Genomic DNA, 25,313 nt, shown 5'->3' on the forward strand with positions numbered 1-25,313 from the left:
CATCAGCATGAAGTGTAATCTGCATTCATTCTTTATGGAAGGTCAATTCAAATTATTTGAGAGCATCTTTAGTCTCTAAGAGTGAAGAAGTAGCTTGCAGCGTCTTCATTCCTGTTTTTAAACATAAATGTTTTATGTTTTTTGCTGTGGGTGCAGATGGTGGTCAGTATTGCTGAGGATCTGTTACGAACTGCTGCGCAGAACAGCAGGCTCTCCTTGCAGCGGACTCAAGCTGGATGGCTTTTACTTGGAGCACTTATGACTTTAGGTTTGTGAAAATGGTTTGATTTTTCTTTTTATTCTCAAGCTTGTCCAACGTTTCTGATTATCCACTCTGGCAAATGGTCTTTACACATAATGAGCTCATTATCCAGCACAAGGATATTTATACAGGGGAAGCAGAGTGTTAGTGCACTTACTTCAGCAATGTTGTGCTGGGGAGAAGTGGAATATTAGTGCTTATCTAAACTGAAGTATGGTAGGAAGTATTACATCTGATGAAAAATTTCTGTTCTGTTTTTAGAAACCCAGCCTTTAGTCATTCTCTGAAAGGGCAAAATTGTCCGTACTCTTCCTTCCTTAATACTGTGGTGCAGAAGAAATGGACAGTACATGAAACCCAGTGAGCATTCCAACAAGATGCCTCTAGATAGGCAGCAGCAATGAGTAGAAGTGTTGTTAGTTTAAAAGCTCTTCAGTTTTCTTTTAAAAAAGCCGGCCTCATGTTCATATCTGCCATTCCAGAAGTATTACAGGATGCATTTTGAGAGGTTTTAAGGATACTCTTGAATTTTGCAGCAGTAGCGTTCTTTTCTGTTTCGTTTTGAGTTTCTTTTATACTGGAAAATGTGACAAAGTTCTGGTGCATTTTGCAGTATTTTGACCTCTCACCAAATACCATCTCTGTTTCATCTTGTTTCTCTAAATTGTTTCTTTTACCGGTTTATTGACATGTTTTTCTAAAAGTGTATTCCTATTGTGGTTGTCCTCCAATATATTTTTAATGTACTTGCACTGGATCTTTTTCAGAAGTTTCAAAAAAAACTTGACTGTTAGACTAGTTTACATAATCAATAGCTACCAGTTATTTTTCTATTTATTTTATGGACAGGCTAGAGTAAGCTAAAGAACCTGCCTTCAAAATTAATATAAAAAAATTAGAAATCAGAATAAAAAGATAGTATAATGACAGTTGACCATGGTTTTGTATGATGTGACAGTAGGTAGGGTAGTCTATTTCCTATTTTAGGACTGATATCCACAAGCATATGTGATATATAGTATTTCTTTGCTACACTTTCAACTGAGGAATGAGAAAGAATTTCATTAGGTTTTCATTGTTCCAAGTAGGGCAAAAAGGAAGAGATGTGAAATAAGCCAAAAATAGTTTGAAGAGCAAAAGCCTTCACAGAAGATTTTTCACACTTAAGTACACATTTTTATTATACTGTCACTTTATTTTTTACATAGGTCCTTCCGTTGTCCGGTATCATCTGCCCAAGATGTTGTTGCTATGGCGAAATGTGTTTCCACGCTCTCTGAAGGAGCTGGAAGCAGAGAAGGCAAGAGGAGATTCTTTCACCTGGCAAGTAACACTGGAAGGTCGTGCTGGAGCTCTGTGTGGTAAGAAATGCAAGCTTTGAGATTGTACCTGCACAGTAAACCAAAACGTGATCCCAGGTATTGTAGAGAGAACTCCTGTAGCTTCCCTCTTTCTTTGAAAATGAGTAAAATGTGTCAGATTTTCATCAGTATGTCCTGGTTTTGACATACAATTCTATGAACAGCTCACACAGTCTTTGAATAAACATTTTTAATTGCTTCTCTTTTGACATTCGCAGAATTTTTATCTTGTTTATGTCTTATATTTGTTTGTTTCAGTGAAAGTTTAATTTAAACTATTTTGTTACTAGCTATGAGAAGCTTTGTTGCTCACTGCCCTGAGCTCCTTACTGAGGATGTGATCAGGAAACTGATGACACCCATAGAATGTGCCATGACAATGATGTCGCAGTAAGTAGGCGGTTTTTGCTCTTTATCCACTTCTGTCTTTTCCTGGTCTTGAAATACTGGAACTAATTTGGAGTTGGGTTTAGTGGTTTGGTGTCTGTCCCTTCCCCCTGCCCCACCTGTAATTAAAACAGGACTTCTGACAAGGTGCATGTCATTGATGTATTTATGGCAGTGTATGTTGTGGGCTTGTTGGGTTTTCAATAAAAGTTTTCTCTGTACAATTATGTCTGAAAATGTATTGTTTATTGAGTGATGTTGTTCAGAGTAGTTCAGAGAACACTGTTTTCTTGCCTTGCCTGGAGTTATATCCTGTGAAAAGAAATCTGAAAATACTCTTTTCTGTAACTGAAACATTTCTGGTTTCTCTTTTTCATTTTTAATTCTATAGCATTCCATCAGTAATTAAAGCTCATGGAGCTCATCTCAAAGCCAGTGCAGCTATGGTTCGTTTAAGACTTTATGATATATTGGCTTTATTGCCTCCGAAGACATATGAAGGTACATAAATTTTTAACAGTTTTTGTTAAAGTAAAAATTCTGCTTAGTATTTGTGATGCTTATCCTTGAAGCAGCTGTAAGAGTCAAAATACAATTCTGGGAATCTCCAATAATTTTGTACTGTATTCCTCATCTTCTGTATGTCATCTTGACCATATAACTACAGAGTATGAATATTGAAAAGCATTCATAGAGTAACACTTGGACGATTGCAGTTATGATCCCCTTTGTAGGACTGAGAGGTACAGAGTTCATGGCCTGAGATCAAATAATGTTTTTTTAAGTCATTGTTACTTAAAAGATAGAGAACTTTGTTTCATAGTGTACTGCAAAACAGATGTGACAATGAAGGTTTAGTTCTGGTTACATTTGGGATTTTTTGTTTGGTTGTTTTCTAAACCCGATTTTTACTGATTTTTAATCCTATTACATGGATCTACTATTACTAAACTGCCAAGCACCATCACACAGTCTGACAGATTAATTTTTTGGGTTTCTTTATTTTTTTTGTTAATTCATTATGTTTACATGATCATGTGGATGAGCAGGTTTTTTTCTACATCTGGATTGTCATCCTGCAAGGATGGCCCAATCTGTTCTTTAGAACAGGAAACAATTCTGAGTAATGTGCTCTAGTGGACCCTGCTTGAGCAGAAGGTGGGACTAGATGAACTCCGGTGGTTTCCAACCTTGCCTATTATTTAGGTATTTGGTTATACATGATTTGGGAAAAGAGAGCCTACAGTTCTATTTGAAGCCTTGCTCTCAGCTCTAGTGTTGTCAAGTTTACTTTCTGTTAGCTACCTCTAAAATGTAAAAGTAATGGCACATTTATAACTTCTGATCACTAGCTGAAATGTTTTGGCTAAGAAGCAGCAATGATTCTTTTTAATGTCTGTCTTTTTAGGATCATTTAATGCACTTCTTCGAGAGCTGGTAGCAGAGTTTACTTTGACAGACAACTCTGCTAATACAACCACATCACTCTTAAGGTCTCTTTGTCATTATGATGATAGTGTTCTGCTTGGCTCTTGGCTGCAGGAAACAGATCATAAGTCAATTGAAGATCAGGTAACAAAAAAGCTAGAAGAATGAATTACCTTCCCTGTCTGTGTGATATGTGTGTGTGGGGAAGCCTTCTAAAACTGAAGCTTCATACCATGATTTTAGTCTTATTTCAGAGCTTTGTTAGATGTAAGTGCTTCCATCTACAGGGTAGTGTTTTGATTAAAAAACACCTAAGCTGAGATACAAATGGCTTAATGCTGCTCATAGGGTTGTGCTTAGTGAACAGCCTCATTTCTTTTTAAAAAAACTCTGACTCAATATCTCTTTCCACCTGCCACTCTTCCTAGCTTAGAAGTTGCTGTCATATAGAATGTTTTGAGCTAGGAAAAATGTAGGTTCCACTTAATATGTGTTATAATGAAGCTGCTGTCAAAATATTAATATTGTGAATGGTGCTACAGCAAAACAAGATTTAACTGGTTTGATAGGTGTAGTAAGATATCTTACAGTTCATTTCAAGGTGTTGACACAATGTTGTTGGCTGAAAATGCCTCTTCTGCAATAGCCATCTAATAATGGGAGCGTTTCTCAGACGGTTTGATGGATCAGATCCAAAAGCCAAGACTGATACCACCAAGAATGTGGGAAGTGGTTCCTGAGCCAAGATCAGCATGTCCAGGCAAAAAAGAGTTTTACAAATTTCCTTTGTTTATTGTGGAGGACATAGTAGACTTCCAGTGCAGTCTTCAATCCACAGAGCTTTTTCACTCCCTTCTGCCCCCTTTTTGTTTTTCACTTCCTGCCTGTAAAACATGTGGTGCTCTTGGTAAGTGGAGATCTGTAGTCTGTCACAGGACTCTGGCAGTGTGTGCTCACAGCCTAGAAAGCCAATGGAATCCTGGGCTGTATCAAAAGTTTTTTATAAAGGAGGTGGTTCTGCCCCTCTGCTCTTGTGTCCCCAACATAAGAAGGACATGGAACTGTTAGGAGCAAGTCCAGATGAGGGCCACAAAGTTGATGAGAGGACTGGAGCACCTCCCCTTTGAAGATGGGCTAAGAAAGTTGGGGCTGTTCGTCCTGGAGAAAAGAAGGTTTCATGGAAACCTCGCAGCAACCTTCCGGTATCTGAAGGGGGCCTACAGGGAAGCTGGAGGGGAACTCTTCATCATGAATTGTGGTGATAGGACAAGGAGGAACAAACTGAAATGGGTCCCCATTTAGGTTAGATATTTGGAAGAAATCTTACACTGTGAGAGTGGTGAGACACTGGAATGATTGCTGTGGGAGGTTTTTTGTCGAAAGCCTGACAGTGTTCAAAACCAGGTTGGCCAAGGCCTTCAGCAGCCTGTTCTAGTGGAGGATTTCCCTGCCCATGGCAGGGGTGTGCTGGGACTAGATGATCTTCAGGATCCATTCCAAACCCTAGCTTTCTATCATTCTACGATTCTCTTGTGCTTAGTCATGTTCTATTTTTAATGATATAGAAGTGTTAACAAATCTTGCTGTGTTTTCTGGCCTTCTGAGAGGAATACAGACCTACTAAACTCTAATTTTGTTTCACAATTAAATAATTGATAGGAATATAGAATTTTCTTCTGAGAAAATAGATGATGATTTAATATTGTTTCATGAAACAGTGATGGTTAGGAAATATTTTCTTGGTGACAGGAGAGTTAATAATTTTAGTACTGTTTCTAATTCTTTAGGTGTAGGGCATTATTATAGCCAAAACTGATAATTTAATACACTGTATTGTAACTCTGTGTTCAGAGAGTGAATGAATAACCTTCTTTCTGAAATGGCACTTCAATGATTTAGAAGCTACTATTAGTACCAGAATTAATCTGCTTTTTTCTTAATTTTCATCTCTTAATACCAGAAGTGATAATTTGTGTATTTATCTAGCTGTTAATGGTTTTGACCCTTCAGAATGCAGCTGAGCCTGCTAATGTATATGCATGGGGATACTGCACTTGTATTCAGGTGTTTGTAAGCTATTCTGTTGTTTTAAGTACTGCATATGTGTTTTGGTTATCTCTAGTTGGAAATTTTATGTGCAAAGGTGTATTCAGAGATATTCATGTTGTGTGGCATTTTGCAGCTTCAGCCAAACAGCGCGTCTGGAAGTGGTGCTCTGGAACACGATCCCTCTTCTATTTATTTGCGCATCCCTGCTGGTGAAGCTGTACCTGGTCCCCTTCCTCTAGGAGTATCTGTCATTGATGCATCTGTGGCTCTCTTTGGTGTGGTTTTCCCTCATGTCTCTTACAAACATAGGTCAGTTTACATCAGTGTTCAATTTCAGAACCTGGTGTCTTGTTTCTCTGGATACTGTTATGTTGGGGATTTTTTGTTTGCTTGCTTGTTTGGTTCATTTTTCTCCTGAAATAAGAATTTACTAAGGTATCAACTGTCTTTAAATTCAGAGGTTAGTATTTGATGTCCATTGTGTCTCAGGATTTCAGAATATGTGTAGTCACTTTAGAAATATAGTGAATTCCTCAGTTTTATCTCTTGAAGATTAGTGTGCAGAGCTGGAGACTATATTCTTCTCTTTTCATACTGCATTTAACAGCAGTAATATCTCTCCAACCAAAATTTCCTGCAAAAGTACCCATTGCAATTAACTGCAAATCAGCCTTGAAAACAGCAGAGCCCTCCACTGAATTCCGTTTGGCTTTTACAAGTAAGACCGTTTGATTTATAGTCAGCAAGGAATTGTATGCACAATGAAAAAGAGGAAATGGAATTCAACGTATATTCCTTGTGTTTTGCATTACCTCTACGGAGCTAGAAGTTGTCAGGACTAATTTTGTTAGTCAGTTTAGGCAATTTGTCCCTGAGCACAGAGTGAAAGCAGTTCTAAGAAACATTTCAAAGTAAAATAGTCTTTGACTACAAACTTTCTGGGAGCAGTTTTTTCCTAGCAGTCGACCTCATTTTGTAGTATGTGCAGGATAGACTTGAGACCAGCTTGCAGTAATTCCCCTTGGTCTATACCTGTTGTTAACTGTGAAGAAGATTAGGAACTGCTGAGTAACTAAGAATGCAGATTATTCATTACACTCCTGTTTTTGGAATGTTCCTCCTCCCAGTAATGTTTTCTGGGGACGAGTGGGGGCAGGAATGGAGGTTAAATGGGAAAAACAATAGAAACAGAAAAACAAATATGAAGAGTAACACTATTTTAAATGGTAGTGGAAAGACAGCATTTTTCCACTCTGGTTGTCATAGCTTTCTAGTTACACAGCGAAATGCACCTGAAGATTCACTTCCTCTTGATGGTGTTTTCTTCAAAGGAATAATAAATACTTGTAGAACCAGCAGAGGAATGTTCAGAGTAACTCTGCAGTTATGACCTATAGTGAATACCTTCTGCAGCCCCTGAAGTGTAAGTTCTGTTAGTGAACTTAAAAGGCCCTTTAAACCAGCTGTGCTTTAGTTTGTATTTTGCAAGACCATCGCTTCAAGTATGTTCTTTCCTTTGCTTTAGGTTACAGATGTTGGATCACTTTGCTGAATGTGTCAAGCAGGCTAAAGGTGTTCGCCAGCAAGCTGTGCAGCTTAATATCTTTACTGCTGTTCTTAGTGCCTTGAAGGTAGGATTTGTAAATTTGCAATGAAGGCCCAAGTTCATCAGTTTGCGTTCAGTACGAAGGGCTGTTAGAATAATGTTACTAAAGTTACTTAAGAATTCAAAAATTTGAAAATTCCAGAATTTAATTTTTTTACGGATACTAGCTTGAGCTTTTGTCTTCATGTATCAGTCCAGAGAACAGATGAGGCTCATGTAGTCAGCATTCTACGGTTGTCAACATTCTATAGTATAAGAAACTGTCTTTTCATCTTCAGTCTTATGGTTTTATTTGCACTGGACTCATGGATAGATACATATATACACTATATATACATATATAAGTCATGGATTTGTCATGTATGCTTAGAAAACCCCTGAAGTCACAGAGTATCATGCAGTTGTGGCTTGTGTAATTGAATACACAAATATCTTTGGGTTTGCATTTTGGTTGCCTTATTGCACAGAACTCTAGGTGCTTATGCCCAGTCCCACTGACTGCAGCTACTGCTGTGTGCTCTCTGTCTAGACTTGGAAATGCAACCTGATGCCATCAAGTCAGAAAGTAAGACAGCAAGTCACAATGGCTGTCTAGTTTAAGCTGTTACTGGAGCTCCATGTCTTTGGTTGATTGGCAAAATACATTGGCAAAACAGCACCTCAGTTCTTTGCATTGTTCTTAAAAATGTGATCTACATTGCTACAAGTTGAAATGTAGATTCTGAGGCAGATTTCTGGAAGCTCCCATGCTGTGCCAAGTGGTCAAAAAATTGTCAAAACTGAGCTGAAATGAGGACTTCAGAAAATTACAATCTAAGGTAGAGCCTTCTTGCTCTGTAGTACATGCAGTGTTTTTACTGTATATGTGTTTGATTATTTGTCCCAGAGCAAAAGAAACTGCAGAAGTGCTGTTTAGTGCTACTGTTCGGTAGAGTGTTCATATGAGAGGCTATATAAATGTTTGGAAGGATGTGATTATAAAGAAAAAAATACTTCTATGTATCTGTAATGTCTTCAATTGAAGTGATGCTTGTAGAAATGTACAATCACTGGTCTGTGGTTTTCCTGTTAGATTTTTGCTGTTAGATTTTTAAAGCTTCTATTTTTTTTTTTTCTGAGGTGACTTGTGTAAAGGGAGATTAGATTTGGTAGGACTAGGGTGCATGTAGGTAATGCATTTCATAAAAAAGGCTGGTGCAACAGGTCTTCCTGTATGTGAAATAGGTCGAGTATTGGCAAATATCATGAGTCCCAGGATGTTGTTGGTTTTGAGTTTTAAATGTTTTCAACCAATGTGTTTTAGGATAAACTGTCACAAATTTAAGCAAAAGCACATAGTTTTCACTTGATAGTCTCAAATATATTTTCTTTTTCTCCCCTACTTTTTTTTTTTTTTTATAATGTAGGGTTTAGCTGAGAATAAAAGCACATTAGGACCAGAAGAGGTCCGCAAATCTGCTTTGACACTTGTAATGGGTGCCCTTGATAATCCTAACCCTATTTTGAGATGTGCAGCAGGTGAAGCTCTTGGCAGAATGGCTCAAGTGGTTGGAGAAGCCTCTTTCATTGCTAGAATGGCTCAGTACAGTTTTGATAAGTAAGTTTTACAATTTAATGTAGTTTGTAATTTAATGTAGTTTGGAAGATTTCTCTTCTAAATACCATATTCGTTATTCTTTTCTCTTATGCTTGATCCCTGTGGTTATTTAGATCTAAGAAACCTTCAAACAGATTCTTCTCTTGGATTTATTTCATGTGAGGAATAAAAAGCTGAGTTTTGAAACACTTGGGATGTGAAATGATACTGGTAAACAGCTTTTGATGAGTTACTTGAAGGTGACTAAACCATTTCAGATAGATAAGCACAGCTTACATTAATTATGTCTCTAATATGAATTATGTAATAGTGTTTCTGTTTCGCTAAAACATCCTCTTTAAACATTGATTTAACTGATTTACTGGCCTGAATTTTTTTTGTGTTCTGTTGTTTATCTTGGGTCTTCAGCAACAAGACAATATGTTTCCCAATTTCTTGCTTAAATTTAAGACATCAGCATATTTGTGAATCAGAATGCAACTGCCTCAGGGCTGCAGCCAGTGTTTTTGGATGGGCCAGGTGCATGGGCAGCTTAGTCCAGCTCTCTTACCCCTGAGTAATTAAATTTTACTCACCCTGTCATCTTGTAATGTACTTTAGTATCTTGATGTACTTTAGTACATCATCCTTGCTGTCTTTCCTTGGATTTCTATTACTGGGACTTTCCTTGGTTTCTTATCTAGATGAGCTTGTAAGTTGTTAATGGTTGTCATGCTGTTGACAGTCAAGTAATTTTTTTATATTTGAGATGTGCATTTACTTTGTTGTTCACTGATGGCCAAGAGCATGCATGTCTCTCATATACAGTCAGCTAGGGGGGAAAAAATCTTTGTCATTATTAGGAAATCCCTTCTTTTATCTCTCTCACCCACCAAAAGGGCTTCTAATTACCAAGTGATGTATGTGGCATACATTCAGAAACAGTATTGTGGAAAATACTCAATAGTCAATGCATACAACTTCATACAACTAGATCATCCAAAATGCTACTCATTCTGTTTTAGTTCTATTATAAAAGGCCTTCTGTTTTAAAAAATAAAAAGGCTCTATTGGAAAAGTCATAAAAATCGGCTGTAAAAGAAAACAACTATATTAAAAAACTGGATTTGCAGTGGAAGATGTAGCTGTGGATTTCATTGTAATTTCTCAGTGTGTGTTATCATTTTTTTATTCTTGATTCCTTTTCACTGCAATGGTTTTGGAATGATTATTAAGTTATTCTGCTGTGAAACACTTATAAAATCTGGATTCTTCTTATGTATCCTGAAAACTCTTCTAAAAGGTCAAGTTCTGACCAGAAAAAAAGAAAATAATTATTAAAATACCTTTCTTTCCTCTTGTTTTATATGTAACCTGATTTAATAGCAATATAGAATAAGTACATTGGTTTTGCTGTTGTTTCGGCTTCTCAAGATTTTGTAAGATGGCCTGCAAAATTTTATTAGTCTTTTGCCTTGTTGTGGTACTTCAAAAATTCTGTGTAACAAACTTGCTGAATGACCTGATTTCTTTATATTTAAACAATGATAGGTTAAAATCTGCTCGAGACGTTGTATCAAGAACAGGCCACTCCTTGGCCTTGGGTTGTCTCCATCGGTATGTTGGTGGAATAGGTTCTGGACAGCATTTGAAAACTAGTGTCAGTATTCTCTTGGCTTTGGCACAAGATGGAACCTCTCCTGAAGTCCAGGTAAAAAAAAAGCAATCACCACTAAATTACTTAAAATGTTCAAGATGAAGATTAAAAATTAAACTGCCTGTTCAGATATTCTTTAGTAGACGTCACATGTAAGATGTGTAGCATGTACCAGGGAGCATGAAGAAAGTGAATCTTTCCTTATGAACTCCCCGAGTACAGAGTGCCAAACATGTAGTGTAATTAAAATGTAGCTTCATGGCTATTTAGAGAGACAGTTGGAAGTGGTCAGTGGCAGAAGGACATGTGTCTGCTTGTCAGCTGTGCCAGAGTAATGCACTGTGGGCATATTCAAAACTGCCTTTAAAGCAACATATGTTAGTATTGCCGTAGCTGCCTAAAAGGAAGCTTTTAATAGCTAGCAGATGACTGACATGTAGTCACTTACTGACGTCTCAGGTCATGAGCAGTAGTTTCCTTTGTCAGGTAATTCCTGTGTATTTGATACGTATGCAGGACATCATCTTTGCAGGGTTATATTACGAACACAGAAATCTGTTGCAAGCTAAATTGCAGTTAGGAAACAGAAGGGGAATCAGTAGGAGCCAAGCCTAAGTTAGGGGTGGGTTTCTATCTTCTGTGGACTGTAGATATGTGAAGTCTCACAAGAGGATGACTTGACTGCTGAAAGTTGCTGGTATAGTAGAAAGTGGAATAAATGTGCTGTTGGAAGAGTAATGCTTTTGGAGGTGCTGAATGTGGGTAGACACTGCAGTTCAGAATGCTTTTTAAAAATTGAATGTTGAAAATTGAAATGCTTAACAAGTTGAAAATACTGGAAAATTGAAAGAAAATGTCTTTACTCTCTCAAGTGAAATATGAGGGGTCAGTGTCCTGGTCTGTCTTTACTTTCCTTTACTTTTCCTTCACTGTAGCCTGTTTGTGGCTGTTGTAAAATGAAGAGAGGGCTAGATGGGCTCGTACATGTGTCTTTACAGTAAGAAGTTGAATGTTAGGGGAAGAAGTGCTGATTTTTTTTTTCCTTCAGCAATGAAATAAAGCACTAAAATAAATCGCTGAGAAAGAAAAAAAAATAAAAAACTTTTTTTGAGTAAAAGCAAGTATCTTCTGTCTATAACTATTCTTCAAAGATTGTGCTGTAGTTGCATAATATAATAGGTAACTTCTTGTCATCATTTTCATAAATTACTGCAAGGAAATGAGTATCTGGAATGGTGACTGTTGTGCTTTAGCAGCAGGAAATTCTGTGCCACCCATGAGAAGGGGCACTTTATACCCACAGCCTGAGAAGCTGTAGTGCCCAGTAACTATAAAAAATCATACTTACATCTTGGTTTACTGTTAATGTGATAGAACACGTACTTGAGTACCTTCTTATTTCTTTTTCTCAGAGTAATAAAAAAAAAATCAAAGTAACAAAGTTTATCATTTGGGAAAACAAGCCCAAGTTGACTAGGAGATAATGTTAAAAAAAAATCTATAAACACAATTTTCAGTTTCTTTTGAATTTCCTTAGTTTTTTTAAGGAAAGACAAAGTGCAATTTGCATATGTAACCAACTTCATGTATGACTGGGTAACTTGAGGCATATAAAATTGTGCACCAGTGTTTTCAAAAACAAATTGGAAAGGTCATTGTTTCATTAAAAAGAAAAAAGAAGTGTAAAGGGGAAGTCCAGGTGGAACCTGCATATCTACCTTACTTTTCATTGAGAATACAGCACCCAACCACTGTGAAAAGCTACAATTTTAAACCTCATCCCTCACTGGATCAGTGTGGTTACACAGATACTGTATGGAAGTATGAACAATGGAAATTTACAGGAATGAAAGGATAAGCTGTAATGTGCTACAACAGGATTAGGACTGTAGAGGTAGTTAGATGATTGCTAATGGTTTTTGGGTTGCATCAGAGAGGATTAAAAAGTAGCACTTTTAAAGGCAGGTTTTTCAGCTTATTCCTAGGAGTCTAGCTTTACAATAGTAATACTCTTTTTATCTCAATGATATATTTAATGTGAGAAAATTCTGAAATAAGATCATTTAGTAGGCTGTTATGGAGAGATAGCCAATGCTTTCAGGTCTTTCAGTAGAATTTATTTCCAATGACATGTCAGTATCCAAAAGACTGTCCTTTTGCCTGCTTCTTGCTTTGACAATTACAATAAATTACTTCGCTGTTTTGTTGTTTACTCACCTTTAACTGAAATGGGTCTATCTTTCACCATTTTCCCCTTTATGCTGTAGTACACTGACTGAAGAGCACTGCTTTTTTCTCTTCTATCCATTAATAAGAAAGTTAGAAAAATGCATGTGTACCTTTCAGCTTGTCATGAAAATCAGTTCCTACTGGACTATAAAAGACCATCTCCACCAAGGGCTTTGTTAGCTGCCCATTTTGGACTGTGCCTCCAGTTCTATAGTGGAATGATTCTCTCTTTCTCCTGTCTCCAGTCAGTTTTTGTTTTCCCTTTTTGTTTTAAATAGATGTGTTGTTTGTGCTTGTATTTTTCTACTTTGAAGTGCTTAAGTATATATTTTTCTCAAATTCTTTGTTACGTTATTCCCATTATCCCCAAAACTGCTGGGAACCAAAGAATATGTTATATATATTTAAACTCTCAGGTGATTGCTTGAGGTCCTGAAAATTTGGAAACACTTTCGAAGTCAGAGTAGTGAATAAAACATGCTTAAGAATGGAAGTGCGGAGCTAGGCTCCAAGTGCATAAAAACCTTGAATTTTCTAAGTGCATTACTGAAAAATACTCTTTTGTGTTTTTGGTAGACTTGGTCTCTCCATTCACTTGCCTTGATAGTGGATTCTAGTGGACCAATGTACCGTGGGTACGTGGAGCCAACACTGTCTCTCGTTCTCACCCTGCTCTTAACCGTGCCGCCGTCACATACAGAAGTACATCAGTGCTTGGGCAGGTGCCTTGGAGCTATAATAACTACTGTTGGGCCTGAGCTGCAAGGTTAGTGGGAATTTGAAGAGAAAAAAAAATAATCTGCTTCGTACAGTGATGATATTGTATCCTTAAATGGAAGAATATAAGTTTTTGTTAGTTGCTGGTGGGGGAGGTGATGTTGACTGCTTCAGTTTTAGTCCTGCAAACAGCCTCACTTTGATCCTCCTTATGACTGCTTGGGGGTTTTGACTGTGGTTTGAGATTGGTATGAAGAAGTTTAAGTGACGTATGGTGTTTTGTCTAATGGTAAATTTGCATGGTAGGTAAGCCATGAAACCCTTGCTGCATGTTTTGCTGTGTGTAATTTTGTGGGGTGTGAGACAAGGTTTTTCCTCCGTTTTTTTAACATGTGTTTATTTTATTTCTAACTGATGGTGAGAGCTTAAGCTTGATGCAGTTGATGATACTGTGAACTAAACTCATTTCCATTGATTCTTAATATCCTTATATCTCTGTACCTTATTGTAGAGACTTAAAATCTTGTCATGCCAAACACTGTGTCTGAAATTCTGTGCCTCAGGTGTTAAAACCATGGATTTGTAACTTCGTCTAACTGGGATTTTTAAGAATGTTTGTAGGATGGTGTTTGATTGCCAGAGAGCCACTAGTGGAATTTTAACTCTAAATAGTTATGAAATAGTTCTAGATGGTTTAATTGAACTTGTGTATCTGTGTGTTAACCTTCTGACCTGGAATATGATTAGCTTTTAAAATAACAACTTCAGTAGAATGTATTCTGCAGGTTTTATTTCTGTGATTCAAAATATTTTTATAAACCTGATATGGGTGAGTTCTTAAAATACAGAATGGATTTGTTCTTCAAATTAAATACTGTTCTCTTAAAATGCTTGTTCTCATAGAGCAGTGCTACTCATCTGTTGGAGCTAATTAAAATTGCCTGCACACATGGATATGAGCTTAAGAGTTACCTGATATTTTAGGAAATGGCTCAGTGTGTGAAATGTTGCTTCTACATATACAGAGACTTTGAAAATCTAACTTCAGATAATTAACTGGTTCCATAACCTGGGAAGATAGTCTCACAATATTTCTGAATGGAGGTCATTGATCCAGAATTTAATTTGGGCAGCACATTGTTTAACTGAGCTAAAAAAGAATACTGAAACACTCTGTAGTGTTTCTAATTTGCATGGCAAATCAGAAAGGTTGCATGTTGATCTGAGAACATTTTTGTGATATTGAAGCTTTAATAATTCTTGCTTCTCAGGGGTTTAAAGTCTGTAGTTGTGATAGAAAAGTTTTGCTGTGTTAAGGATATCCTCTTACATCATTAGGTAACGGAGCTACGATTTCAACAATCCGTTCTTCCTGTTTGGTGGGATGTGCAATCACACAAGACCATTCAGACTCGCTTGTTCAGGCAGCTGCTATATCCTGCCTTCAGCAGCTTCATATGTTTGCACCACGGCATGTCAACCTGTCCAGTTTGGTTCCCAGTCTTTGTGTGAGTATCAAATGCATCCCTTTTGGTTCTCAAAGTTATGTGTGTGCTTAGCAGAGGACAGAGGAAGTATTTAGCAAGATATCAAGGATAGCCATATGTGATAAGCAAGTTATATTTGCAGAAACACTGGAGTACCCAAGCCATTTTATTTATTTTTGGAATGCTGCCCAAACTGAAGTCATAGGGGCTGATTCTCTCACCCTCAACAGTGTAAGAGAGCAAACATTTATGAATAATATGGCTGAGTAAAAAAGATGCTGAAATGCCTTGTTTGCTCCAATTACTTGCGTGCAAAGAGGGAAAGGTAGCAGATTTTGGATTTATATTACCACTGTCAGCATATTAGGAGCTGACAAACAAATTTTTATGCTGCTGCTGTTAATGTTAACTTCTTTCATTAGTGTTCTGTCAGCAAGTCCTGGATTAAGACTCGAAGTAAGGCAAAGGCTTGAACCCAAAGCATACCTAATATAAGAGGAAAGGTGGTGTGGGTGTGGTTTTGATGTAGGTTGATGGGTTTTAAAAAAAAAATTACTATTGTAAAAGTTATTTTTAGAGGATTTAGTAGTCCAATACTGAGAAATTTGAAAAAATTCTCCCTAATGTCTGTTAGATGTTTTGCAAAGTTGTTTATGCCATTATTTTTGGTGCTGATGACTCAGTGTTACCTGAAGGAATGCAATATTCCTTATGTCAATATTAGACCTTTTTCCTTGTCTGCCATCCAGATTTTCCCTAGGGCATCCTCTCATGATTAGGTGCTTCTCCTCAACCCGATGCACACCCAAGCCCCACCCTGCCCCAAGCACTCCTGGGAGTGTAGTGTGTTTATAGACTCTGTCACTGGTCCCTACACAAAATTTTGCATGAAAGGGGTGCAACACCAGAAGTAGGTAAGCTTTTTAGTATGAGTACCATGTACAACATGACAGAAAGTCCCTACAGCCATTTACCTTGTAAATACCAGTGGGTGGTGTTAGAGACAATGAAGTTCATACATGAATAACTGGTGTTGTTTTGAAACCTTTTCCCATGGTTTTCTACTGTTTCTCTCCTCTGAGTTTTCTTGGACATTTCTTCATATTGCAAATGCACAGTCATGTAGGCAAGGCCTGCCTTTACCTACACCATTAGCGAATTTTTCAGAACGGAATTAATGCAGCTATCAAAATTAAACCACACAGTTCCACACTCTTGTTTTAATTTCTTCTTCCTGCATTGGCTTCATAACCTGTAGTTATTTGTTTTGTAACTTGAAACAGGAAATACCGTCTACATTAATAAATCTCCCAGATGTTCTGTGTTTTAGGTCATTAAAACAACTTTGGTGTGATATTTAGAAGTTCTTTAAAGACTGCCTGTTTTCTTAGGACTAAATTCTTGTATACTCATATATGGAATAAAGAGGTACTGTTAAAATGCTTTATAAACTGTAGAACTCTTTCATTTAGGGAAGCATTTTCCATTCCCATAATAACCTAATACCAAGAAAGCAAATGGATATTTGGTTTATTAAAACCAAATTACCCTGGAGTAAGTAAAGAATTAGAGTTTCTTAAAGGGCACTCTTTACCTCTTCCATCGTGGAAAAACATTCACTTCTCTGTGCAGCTACTTCCTCTCAGAAAAATAGAGACCATACACAATTCTTCTGTAAGGAAAATAATTGCTTGTGCTTTAGATGATTCAAAGGAATTAGAAGCCAGCATTGGTTAGCAAAAAATCTGATGCTGTCTTATTGAGAGGCACTTTAAAGAACTTAATGTTATAGGTTCTGTTACGAATGTGAAATGCAAGTTTTATGATAGCTGTCATGTGCAGTGCATGTGATAATGGCTTTTTGTTTAAGAGAATGTGATTTACAGCTGTAGCAGAATATGAGGCAGAATAATACTGGAGTGTAAAAAATTGGGAACTGTAATTAATCTACATCACACTGGCACATTAGTTCCAATATTTAAGCTTTTATCTCTTTAACCAGGTGACAGCTGCCAGCTCTGTGTATGTCAGCTTTATTTTCATATTTGTATATTATGAAAAGTGCTTCTGAACTTCCAGAACTTGATTCCTAGCAGCTCACACATGGGCTTATAACTGAAAAATAGAATGCTTTTAGTCCTTAGCAGCATTGATTTATTGATACTGGGGTGCAGCAATTCACTCATCTGTAATGGTTTTGACTTTCAGGTTCATTTGTGCAGCTCTCACTTGCTGCTGCGCCGGGCTGCAGTTGCGTGTTTACGACAGCTTGCTCAGAGGGAAGCATCAGAAGTGTGTGAATATGCCATGAGCTTAGCAAAAAATGCTGGAGACAAAGAAAACAGTGGCATCAGTATGTATTTCTTTCATGTGGCCTTTTTGTGACAGTTGAATGCACATGTATGCGTATGTGTGTTTTGCCTTCAGAAAGAAGGGAAAAAGCCCAAAACCCCCCTTGTACCATTAGTGAAAAAAACCCTTAATTGTCTCTTCTGACTTCAATAATTTCTGGCCCCACCCCTGCTTACCTCTGGGATTTTGTTTATAATTTAACTATTTGTGAAATTCAGACTTAAACCTCTCTCTGTCATTAAGGCTGGCAATTCAATAGGGACCACAGTATATATACAGTGAAAGCATTTTACAGTGTTTCTGATATTATAGCTCTTGTTATTTGGAAAATTGTCTTAATGGTGTGCTGCTTGATTGAGCTGCCTGGTTGTGTTACATTCTGTTAGCATCACATCTTCAATGCCTGAGGACTTTACTGACAGGTCTAATTCTTACATATATGATTTTATTTTGAAAGTAGGGGTCTCAACAGTGTTGATCAGCACAGTCTTCCTATAAATGTAGAACTGTGAGCTTACTCAAATGATACCAGTTAAGTCTATCTCTGGGAAGAATCTTTAGAGACCAATGCTATTAGGTTTTTTACTAATTCATGGGCTATGTGCCTTGAAGAGAGGGGATTTTGTTTAGTTTTTTAACTAATACTTGGAGGTGTTATTTGCCTTGCAGATGAAATTAATTGCTGTATTAGAATCTTTCTAGCATTGATTCAGAAAAATAACATCTTGGTGATCTTTGAACTATACACACACAGTTACCCAGTGTCCAATTTAAATCTGTTGCTCCAAATTCTAAAACTGAGTTCCTGATTTTAGAAAAGGTTTCTCTTTCTCATTTTGCAGACATGAATCCTTTTACACCTGGAGCTGGCTCTCGGCGAGAGGCTCATTCCCGGCATCAGGGGGTTAATATAACAGAGACAGGCCTGGAGGGTGTCCTGTTTGGCATGTTGGATCGTGAGACTGATCGGAAATTGTGCTCAGATATCCACGATACTCTGGGACACATGCTTTCATCTCTGGCAGTGGAAAACCTTTCTCACTGGCTCATGCTTTGTAAGGATGTCCTTGCAGCTTCCAGTGGTAAGTGTTCTGTCGTGCTCACATAAATGACAATACGTCCTTAGCGTTAGCCTGTTCTAGTTTGGAGCTTGTCTTTTATCCTAGTTAAGATGTAGGTTATATTGTATACAGAACTTTGATTATTGTGCAATTAAATTGCCACAGAAAGAAGGAATTATCAATGTTAAGTGTCAGTATATTGTTCATAAAAGTAAAAAGTTAGCTGCTTGAAGTAGGATTTCCAGTGGAGAAGAATGGTGTGTTTGAAAGTCTGACATTTCAGTATCTTAGTGAAAGCAGACATTCTTTTTAGCCTGTATACATCAGGACTGTACAGAGAGAAGGCTCCTGTACACATTCTGAGCTTTCTTTTATAAGGTGTGAATTACAGATGTGATGATAGGTTACCATGGTGATAAAATTTTTGTTTGTTATTCAGCTTTGCAGATTGGTTCGCACAGATTTTGTCCTCTGAGACCTTATTCCTGTTTTTCATCCTGTAGGATGGCTATGACGCAGAATCTGCTTATTTCCCTTACATTTATACTTGTTTATTGGCATGTGTGAGTTCATCCTGAAGCTGTTTCTAAATGCTGCCAGATTTACATTTACTGATGAGTAATGCTACCAATAACTTCTTTATGCAATGTAGTTACCACAAACCTGCCCAGTGAGAAAGACCTCATTTCCTGAGTTTTAAATTGGCATGTCCTTTTGTTATTTAATATGGGATGGATCTGAAAGCTTTTAACATGGTTGCCCAATTTCTTATTTATTTATTAGTAGGAGACATGTCTTGGAGAAAACCATATTTAAATGAATTACTCTCATGTGTACTGTAAGCCACCAACTTCACTTTGAGCTCCTTTGATCCAAGTAACTGGCATATGACCAAAATGGTTGGCTTTTAAGTAGAGATTTACAAATCAGCTGCATCCAGGTCCTGGATGGCTTCTCAAAACGCTGTTGTTATGAATTGGCATCATCCATGTTTGATTTGCCACAGCCTTTTTCTTTATTGAATATCTTGGCTCTTCAGTTGCTTAAATTTAGACTTTCTAAGAAGCATGCCTTAGTTCCTAAGAAGCATGCATTGCAATAATTTCCTTTAATTGTCCTCTAATTATTGCTGGAGTAATTTTTGTCAGTATTTTGGCATTTTGTTAATTTAGACCTTGTCATTAAGGACTTACACTCTTATTTCTGAATAGCAGAAGTATATATACATGTTTGATAAGGGAGTTTCTGGTCCATGTTCAGCTTTTCGTTTTTTATATGATGGCTGAAATTATTTTTATTTTCTGAAATGAAGTCTCAAACCTACACCTAGAGAAAAGAATTTTTTGAATGTTAATCACATTTTTGAGTTCTATCAGTGGCCTACTTGGCTGCATAGCAGTCCCATGGCATGAAGCTTTGTAATTTTGTTTCAGTTTAACTTGTTTTTGTCTTCCACTTGAAATGGGAGCTGAATAATTCAAAGCTAAGCTGATTCTTTTATTCTGAGCCTGATAATTCTTTTAATTCTGAACCTTATCCTGTCTATTGGCAATTTAATGGGTTAATTTACAAAGCTAAGCAATTTAGATATGGGATTCAGCTATAATTGGTAACTGTGGAGAATTAATGTTATAGGAATTTATCTTGTATCATGTAAGATAAATAAAGAGTAATTTAACCCAGAAGAGAAGTGAAAACCATTTATTTTAATGATACGCTCTTGCTTTTGGACATTTGTCAAATGTTTCTACAGAAGAATTAGTCTGTTCTGAATCTCAGCATAAGGAAAGACTTGAACTCATGTCCTTAACTGCCTTCTGTGGATTTTAACAGTGACATGTTTTTCTTCCTTGTAATTGTTCCATGTCATAGACATGAGCACTGCTGCTCCCTTGGGAGGAGGGAAGGATGAGGAGTTGGAGAAGAAGGATGAGATGGATGATGACACAATGTTTACCACCTTGGGTGAAGAGGACAAATCCAAGCCTTCTGTAGCGCCTCGTTGGGCCACTCGAGTGTTCGCAGCAGACTGTCTGTGCCGCGTTATCATGCTGTGTGAGAACGCCAACAAGGCACACTTCGACCTGGCACTGGCTCGTTCTGCTAGACTTAAAAACCCAAAAAGTAATTGCATGGTTTGGTTTTATTCTTTATTTTTTATTTTAATTTTGACACCTCATTACAGCTTAAGATTACACAACCAAGAAAAAAAATAAACACTTATTCTTTCATTCAATTGGCTAAAACCAAAGGAAATGCCCAGCAAAAGTCAATGAAACTGTGTCTTTATAACCACAGTAGTTACAGTACCATGAGCACACAGAATGAGGTTTTCTGGAACATAGCAGTTCTGAAAGACTGGTCTGCTTAGGGGAAAAAAAAACCTTAGAGGTGCAGAGATTTTCTCAGTTCTGAAACAGAAGCAATAGGTTCTAGCTAAGGGCAAGCTGGGAGTGTTTTCAGAGTTTAACGTAATGACAGCAGTGAATTCAACTTGAGATTATTTTAGCATCTCCAACCTGAAGAGATGCTGGAAAAGAAAAAAGAAGGGATCAAGCTAGGTAATTATTGCTATGGCATTGGTTGTAGAGAGAGGGGGATGTGTGTGGAGGGGGTGATTATAAAAAGACTACTTTATAAAGTTCGTTCTTTTGGTATCCACGACAGTGCTAAGTCTTAGTTTTCAAGCTCATGCTCCAGAGATAGTTTTGTGTGTTAGAGGATCAAAATCCAGAGGTCCTAGATGGCATAATAGTTTTGTGAATAAATGTTTTCCAGATAGCATGAGGTGTTTGTCCTTGAGTTGTCCATGTTTGTGTTTTTTTGAGTCCACCTGTGTAGTGGTCATGAGGATTTTGTGTGTGTTGGATTAATATTGTGAGCATCCTAGAATGTGTGACATTAATGGATTTTGATGTCTGTGTTGCTGTGGATGTCTGTTATGATGTGGAGAGTTATCAGGTCTTTGCCTTTGTTGCCTTAGTACAGCCTGGTTCCAGCACTGTGCATTGCTTTTGTGAGAATCTGGTTTTTGACTCGATTTGAGGCCAAGGCCACTGAAAACTAGGAAGGAACAATTTCAGGGAAGTTTTTGTCATGGCATTGTATTACAAAGAAAGTAATGAAATAACTGCTGCTTATAGGGTCCTGCAGAGAATTGCATATCATAATCTGGAGAATTTTATCTGTATTTATTTAAAGTGAACCTTGATGTGTGTGGTATTATTGTAAAAAAGGAAAACTCAGCAATCTTCTGCCCCCCCAATGCAGCTTCTAAAATATTGAAATTTTGCTATTGACTCTCATGGTCTGAAAAAGTAAGTGCAGACTTTATCACTGGAGTTTGTAAGTGATTTTTAATCTTTCTTTACTGATATGCCTCTGAAAAGCTTCAGCGACAAAATAATTTTCCTTTTTTACCTTGAGACTTGAAAATATCTTAGGCAATTTGTGGGCTTCATTAGTCACAGAGGATGTTGTTAAATAATTTACTTTCATGTTAGTCTTAGAACACGTGGTAATTTCAAATTGAGAGTAAGAAAAGAAACAAAATGAATACATAGAGAAGAATAATCCTTTCGGAAATGTTACCAAGCTATGTGTTTTTCTCATCTGCATGCTTACAGTCTTAGATGTGGTTTTTGGGAGGAGAACTAGAGGCATACTCAGTTTTAGGTGTTTAAGCTTAACATCAGCAGGGGTCACTGTAAGCAAAGGACTCGAGCAGGAGCAGGCATTACCTTGAAGATTTTCTATATGTTTGGGGGATCATTCAGATTAACTTTACTAAATGTTTTAATATATTCTAAACTACTTAGCCACATTTACATACTTCATTCTACACAATTTCTGCTCAGTTTTTAAAGTTGTCTTAAACAGTCATAGAATCACGTTGCAGTGGTGGGGAAGTGGAAAACAAGAAAGAAAGAAAGTTAGGTTACATTTTTTCCTGCTTCTTCTAAGCATTAAATTTGGACCTTTCAAAACAAATAGGCAAAATTCATGCATGTCAATGAGGAATATGTTGCAAGTATTCATCATGTTAGCTGTCTTTTAAGTCACTAAATAGTTCTTTCTGTTTTGCTCTAAGATGATTTCCTAGTACTCCATCTCTCTGACCTTATCCGAATGGCATTCATGGCTGCCACTGACCACAGCAACCAGCTACGGATGGCGGGGCTTCAAGCTCTTGAGGACATTATCAAGAAATTTGCATCTGTTCCCGAGCCAGAGTTTCCAGGCCATGTGATACTGGAGCAGTATCAGGCAAATGTGAGACCTCCTTCATAAGTTCAGGAAACTGTGTATTTATGCCAATATGCCAGTATTAGTTTTGAGAACATTTTGTATTTTCAAAAAAAGCTGTGAGGAGATTTTTCTGTGTGTGAAAATGTGGCACAGAGACTCACTTGTGGATACTAAATGCAAAAGGCAAGCAGGGAACGGAGGCTGGGTGAAACTAAGTCACACAGGCTTCTCACTCTGGCCTGGGAAAGCATAAGAAAGAATCCAAACAGTCCTTGGTAAAGGACAACAACCTGCAGGTGTTGTTTAGTCAAGGGGTGGTGTGCCACTTAAACAAATGATGGTAATGTGTTGCTTTAATGACCAATGAGAATTTTACCTCTCAGACCTTCTCGAACTTGTGTATAAAAGAAGATTAATAAACTTGTCTCTCTTGGACAATGCAGCCAAGGGAGTCAGTGTAGTACTTATCGCTGTTCCTAATATAGTGCGACACTCACTTCTTCAAATTCTATTTTTGTATCTCATTCTATTTAATGTAATTTAGTAGCTGAGTTCTAGATTTAATCTAATAAATCTGTTTTCTTGGGAATTAGTGAATATACATCTGTTTAAATGAAAACTACAAAAGTATATCACTGGGAAGTGGGCAGTTAAAGATTTATTAGGGGATATAACTGTGCTTTTATTGTTGCATAGCTTAACTCTTTCACCCCTTTTGTTTTCACTCTGTCTTCAAGAGCTTTCCAAATACTTTTTAAAGGCAAACTTTCATCCTTTTCCTTATTGCCTTTTTCTTCCTTCTGTAGTGCTGTAACCATTGTTTCTTTCTCTTGGACTTGGTTCCTTTTGTATCAGGAAAATATTGCCTTATAGCAATGGCTTAAAAGGCATTTTTCAGTCAGTATTTGTCACTTTGCAGACTTGATGCAAATCCAGCCATAAACATTTATTTTCACATTGCTGTTCCTTTGGACATCAGATTGTCATTGGCTTATTGATCCTCAGCAGAAGTTGCACCTGTAATACTGTAATGATTAAAAGGATATTCATTAATTAACAGAGGGAAGATAATACCATGTATTTCACAGAGGTAGTTGAGACTTAAAAAGGCAATGGCTAAGCAGAAAAAAAAGGTAGTTTAAGACTTTGTTGTTGTTGTTTAAAGCATGCTATTGCACATGTTTGCTAGACAGCAAGGATGATTTTGGGATGTAATTATAACACGAAATTTGGCAGTCTTGTCTTGCTTGTTCACTTGTCCTTGAGCCTTAAACAAGGTGAGATAAACAACACTGTGTCCTTATTGTAGCTGGATTTTAACTACCCTTCTTATTAACAGGTTGGAGCTGCTCTGAGGCCAGCTTTTTCCCAAGATACACCATCTGATATAACTGCAAAGGCCTGTCAGGTACAGTGGAAAACATTCACATACTATAAGCAAAACTAATTTTCTTTCTCAATGGAAGAAGGATGCGAAAGAGAAATAGTATCAAATGGCTGGGAGATGTTGTAAGCTTAAGATATGATGTTTTTGCAACATCTTTTGAGTTTCATAGTAATATATTTTGTTCCTCAGATGTGCAGAAGTTCTTTTAGGGAGCTGCATCAAAAAATGTATCTGGGTCAAACTATGTCTTCATGTCAATCCTGCAAGAAAAAAGAAGAAAAAAAACCCAAAAAACCCCTTTGCTTAATGAGACCAGTTGAAGTTTATTTCTTGTCTTTTAGTCTGATTAAATATTTGGATTGCTGATAATTTACCTTTAAACCCTAAACTTCAGTTGAGTTTAATGCTCTAGTTCAGAATTTAGAAGATCTGAGCATTCTCATTACAGTCATAGAAACCACGTGTCAGTGAAAGTTTGCTAAAAGATTTTTTTTTTCCTTTGGATGTGTGTGGGATTGTTTTCTTGTGTGTGATCTTGTGTACTGCAGTTTGAATCAACTAGCAGGAACATAGCTGTAGTAGTAAGTGGTTTTTAGAGCTAAAGAAACTACTGTGGTTTAAAGCAGCAGTTTTGTTAGCTATGCAGACATAAGTTTTAAAATGATAACTGTGTTTCTGTGTTTTGTTTAGTAAATTCGGGTCATCAGGAGTGTGATTGTGTGTTGTTCTTTTACACTCCTAAATTTCAGCAAAACTTGCAAGGATAGATCAATTACGGCATGTCTTGGCATCTACATGTAGGACGAAATATGTTCATCCTGATTTACAGAACATTTCTGCATGTTTACATGAAGAAGCAATTTGTGTGAAAACATTTAACATTGTTTATAACTTGTCAAAATCTTTTCTATTCAAGCAATTTCAAAGCAGATGTGTGCGCTTACACGATCAAATGGTTGGAGATTAGGTTTGGATATTTAACTCTCTCTAGAAGTTACATGGACAGAGTTGGGCTTCCCTGAAGGAGTGGATGTTGTTACAGTTTTATGTCATTAGTGAAACAGATGTTGACTTGCTCAGCAGCAGGATTGAAGCTGGTCTTATTCCTACTGTGAATGAATAACAGTTTTGTGAGAAGTTTTCAACAGCTTTGTCCTGTACCTGTTTGGGACACTTTTAGTGTTTGTGTTTAAGATACTTATAAGTATGTCCATCATTCCAGATCATGGGAGAGTTCCTTCTCCGAAGGATTTCATGGAACTGGTTCTCTAAAAGAAAAATAAATAATTTGAGATAGGTCAAAAATGCCTTTAAAAAAGAAGTAAAACCTGAACTGCTTGAGTTCTGTGAGTTTTTTTGCTTCTGATCCTTATCCTTGTAGAATAAGAATAAGCTGCTCCAGAATAAGAGCAGCTCTTCTGAAAGAGTTTGTCCCTTTTTCTCTTTGTAGAAAAGTAACTGCACTGGAGTTCTTCTATTGCCTGCATTATGTCTGGCATGAATGTG

The 25,313-nt window shown here is 37.1% G+C and overlaps 1 protein-coding gene across 4 annotated transcripts in view; it reads left to right on the forward strand.

The window, feature by feature from the left end:
• Nucleotides 1-25,313, forward strand: part of HEATR5B (HEAT repeat containing 5B) — a 56,859-nt gene that overhangs the window by 12,235 nt on the left and 19,311 nt on the right. For all 4 annotated transcript variants that reach the window (XM_058836992.1, XM_058836991.1, XM_058836994.1 and 1 more), the window contains exons 11-26: nt 157-268; nt 1,471-1,623; nt 1,914-2,013; nt 2,402-2,511; nt 3,419-3,582; nt 5,621-5,796; nt 7,013-7,118; nt 8,500-8,690; nt 10,221-10,380; nt 13,132-13,321; nt 14,611-14,780; nt 16,968-17,112; nt 17,954-18,193; nt 20,045-20,296; nt 22,263-22,444; nt 23,760-23,828. In XM_058836992.1, the coding sequence (XP_058692975.1) occupies nt 157-268; nt 1,471-1,623; nt 1,914-2,013; nt 2,402-2,511; nt 3,419-3,582; nt 5,621-5,796; nt 7,013-7,118; nt 8,500-8,690; nt 10,221-10,380; nt 13,132-13,321; nt 14,611-14,780; nt 16,968-17,112; nt 17,954-18,193; nt 20,045-20,296; nt 22,263-22,444; nt 23,760-23,828 (2,520 nt within the window). The remainder of the gene's footprint in view (nt 1-156; nt 269-1,470; nt 1,624-1,913; nt 2,014-2,401; nt 2,512-3,418; nt 3,583-5,620; nt 5,797-7,012; nt 7,119-8,499; nt 8,691-10,220; nt 10,381-13,131; nt 13,322-14,610; nt 14,781-16,967; nt 17,113-17,953; nt 18,194-20,044; nt 20,297-22,262; nt 22,445-23,759; nt 23,829-25,313) is intronic.

The sequence above is a fragment of the Poecile atricapillus genome, chromosome 3 (genome assembly GCF_030490865.1).
Source record: "Poecile atricapillus isolate bPoeAtr1 chromosome 3, bPoeAtr1.hap1, whole genome shotgun sequence".
Lineage (NCBI taxonomy): Eukaryota > Metazoa > Chordata > Aves > Passeriformes > Paridae > Poecile > Poecile atricapillus.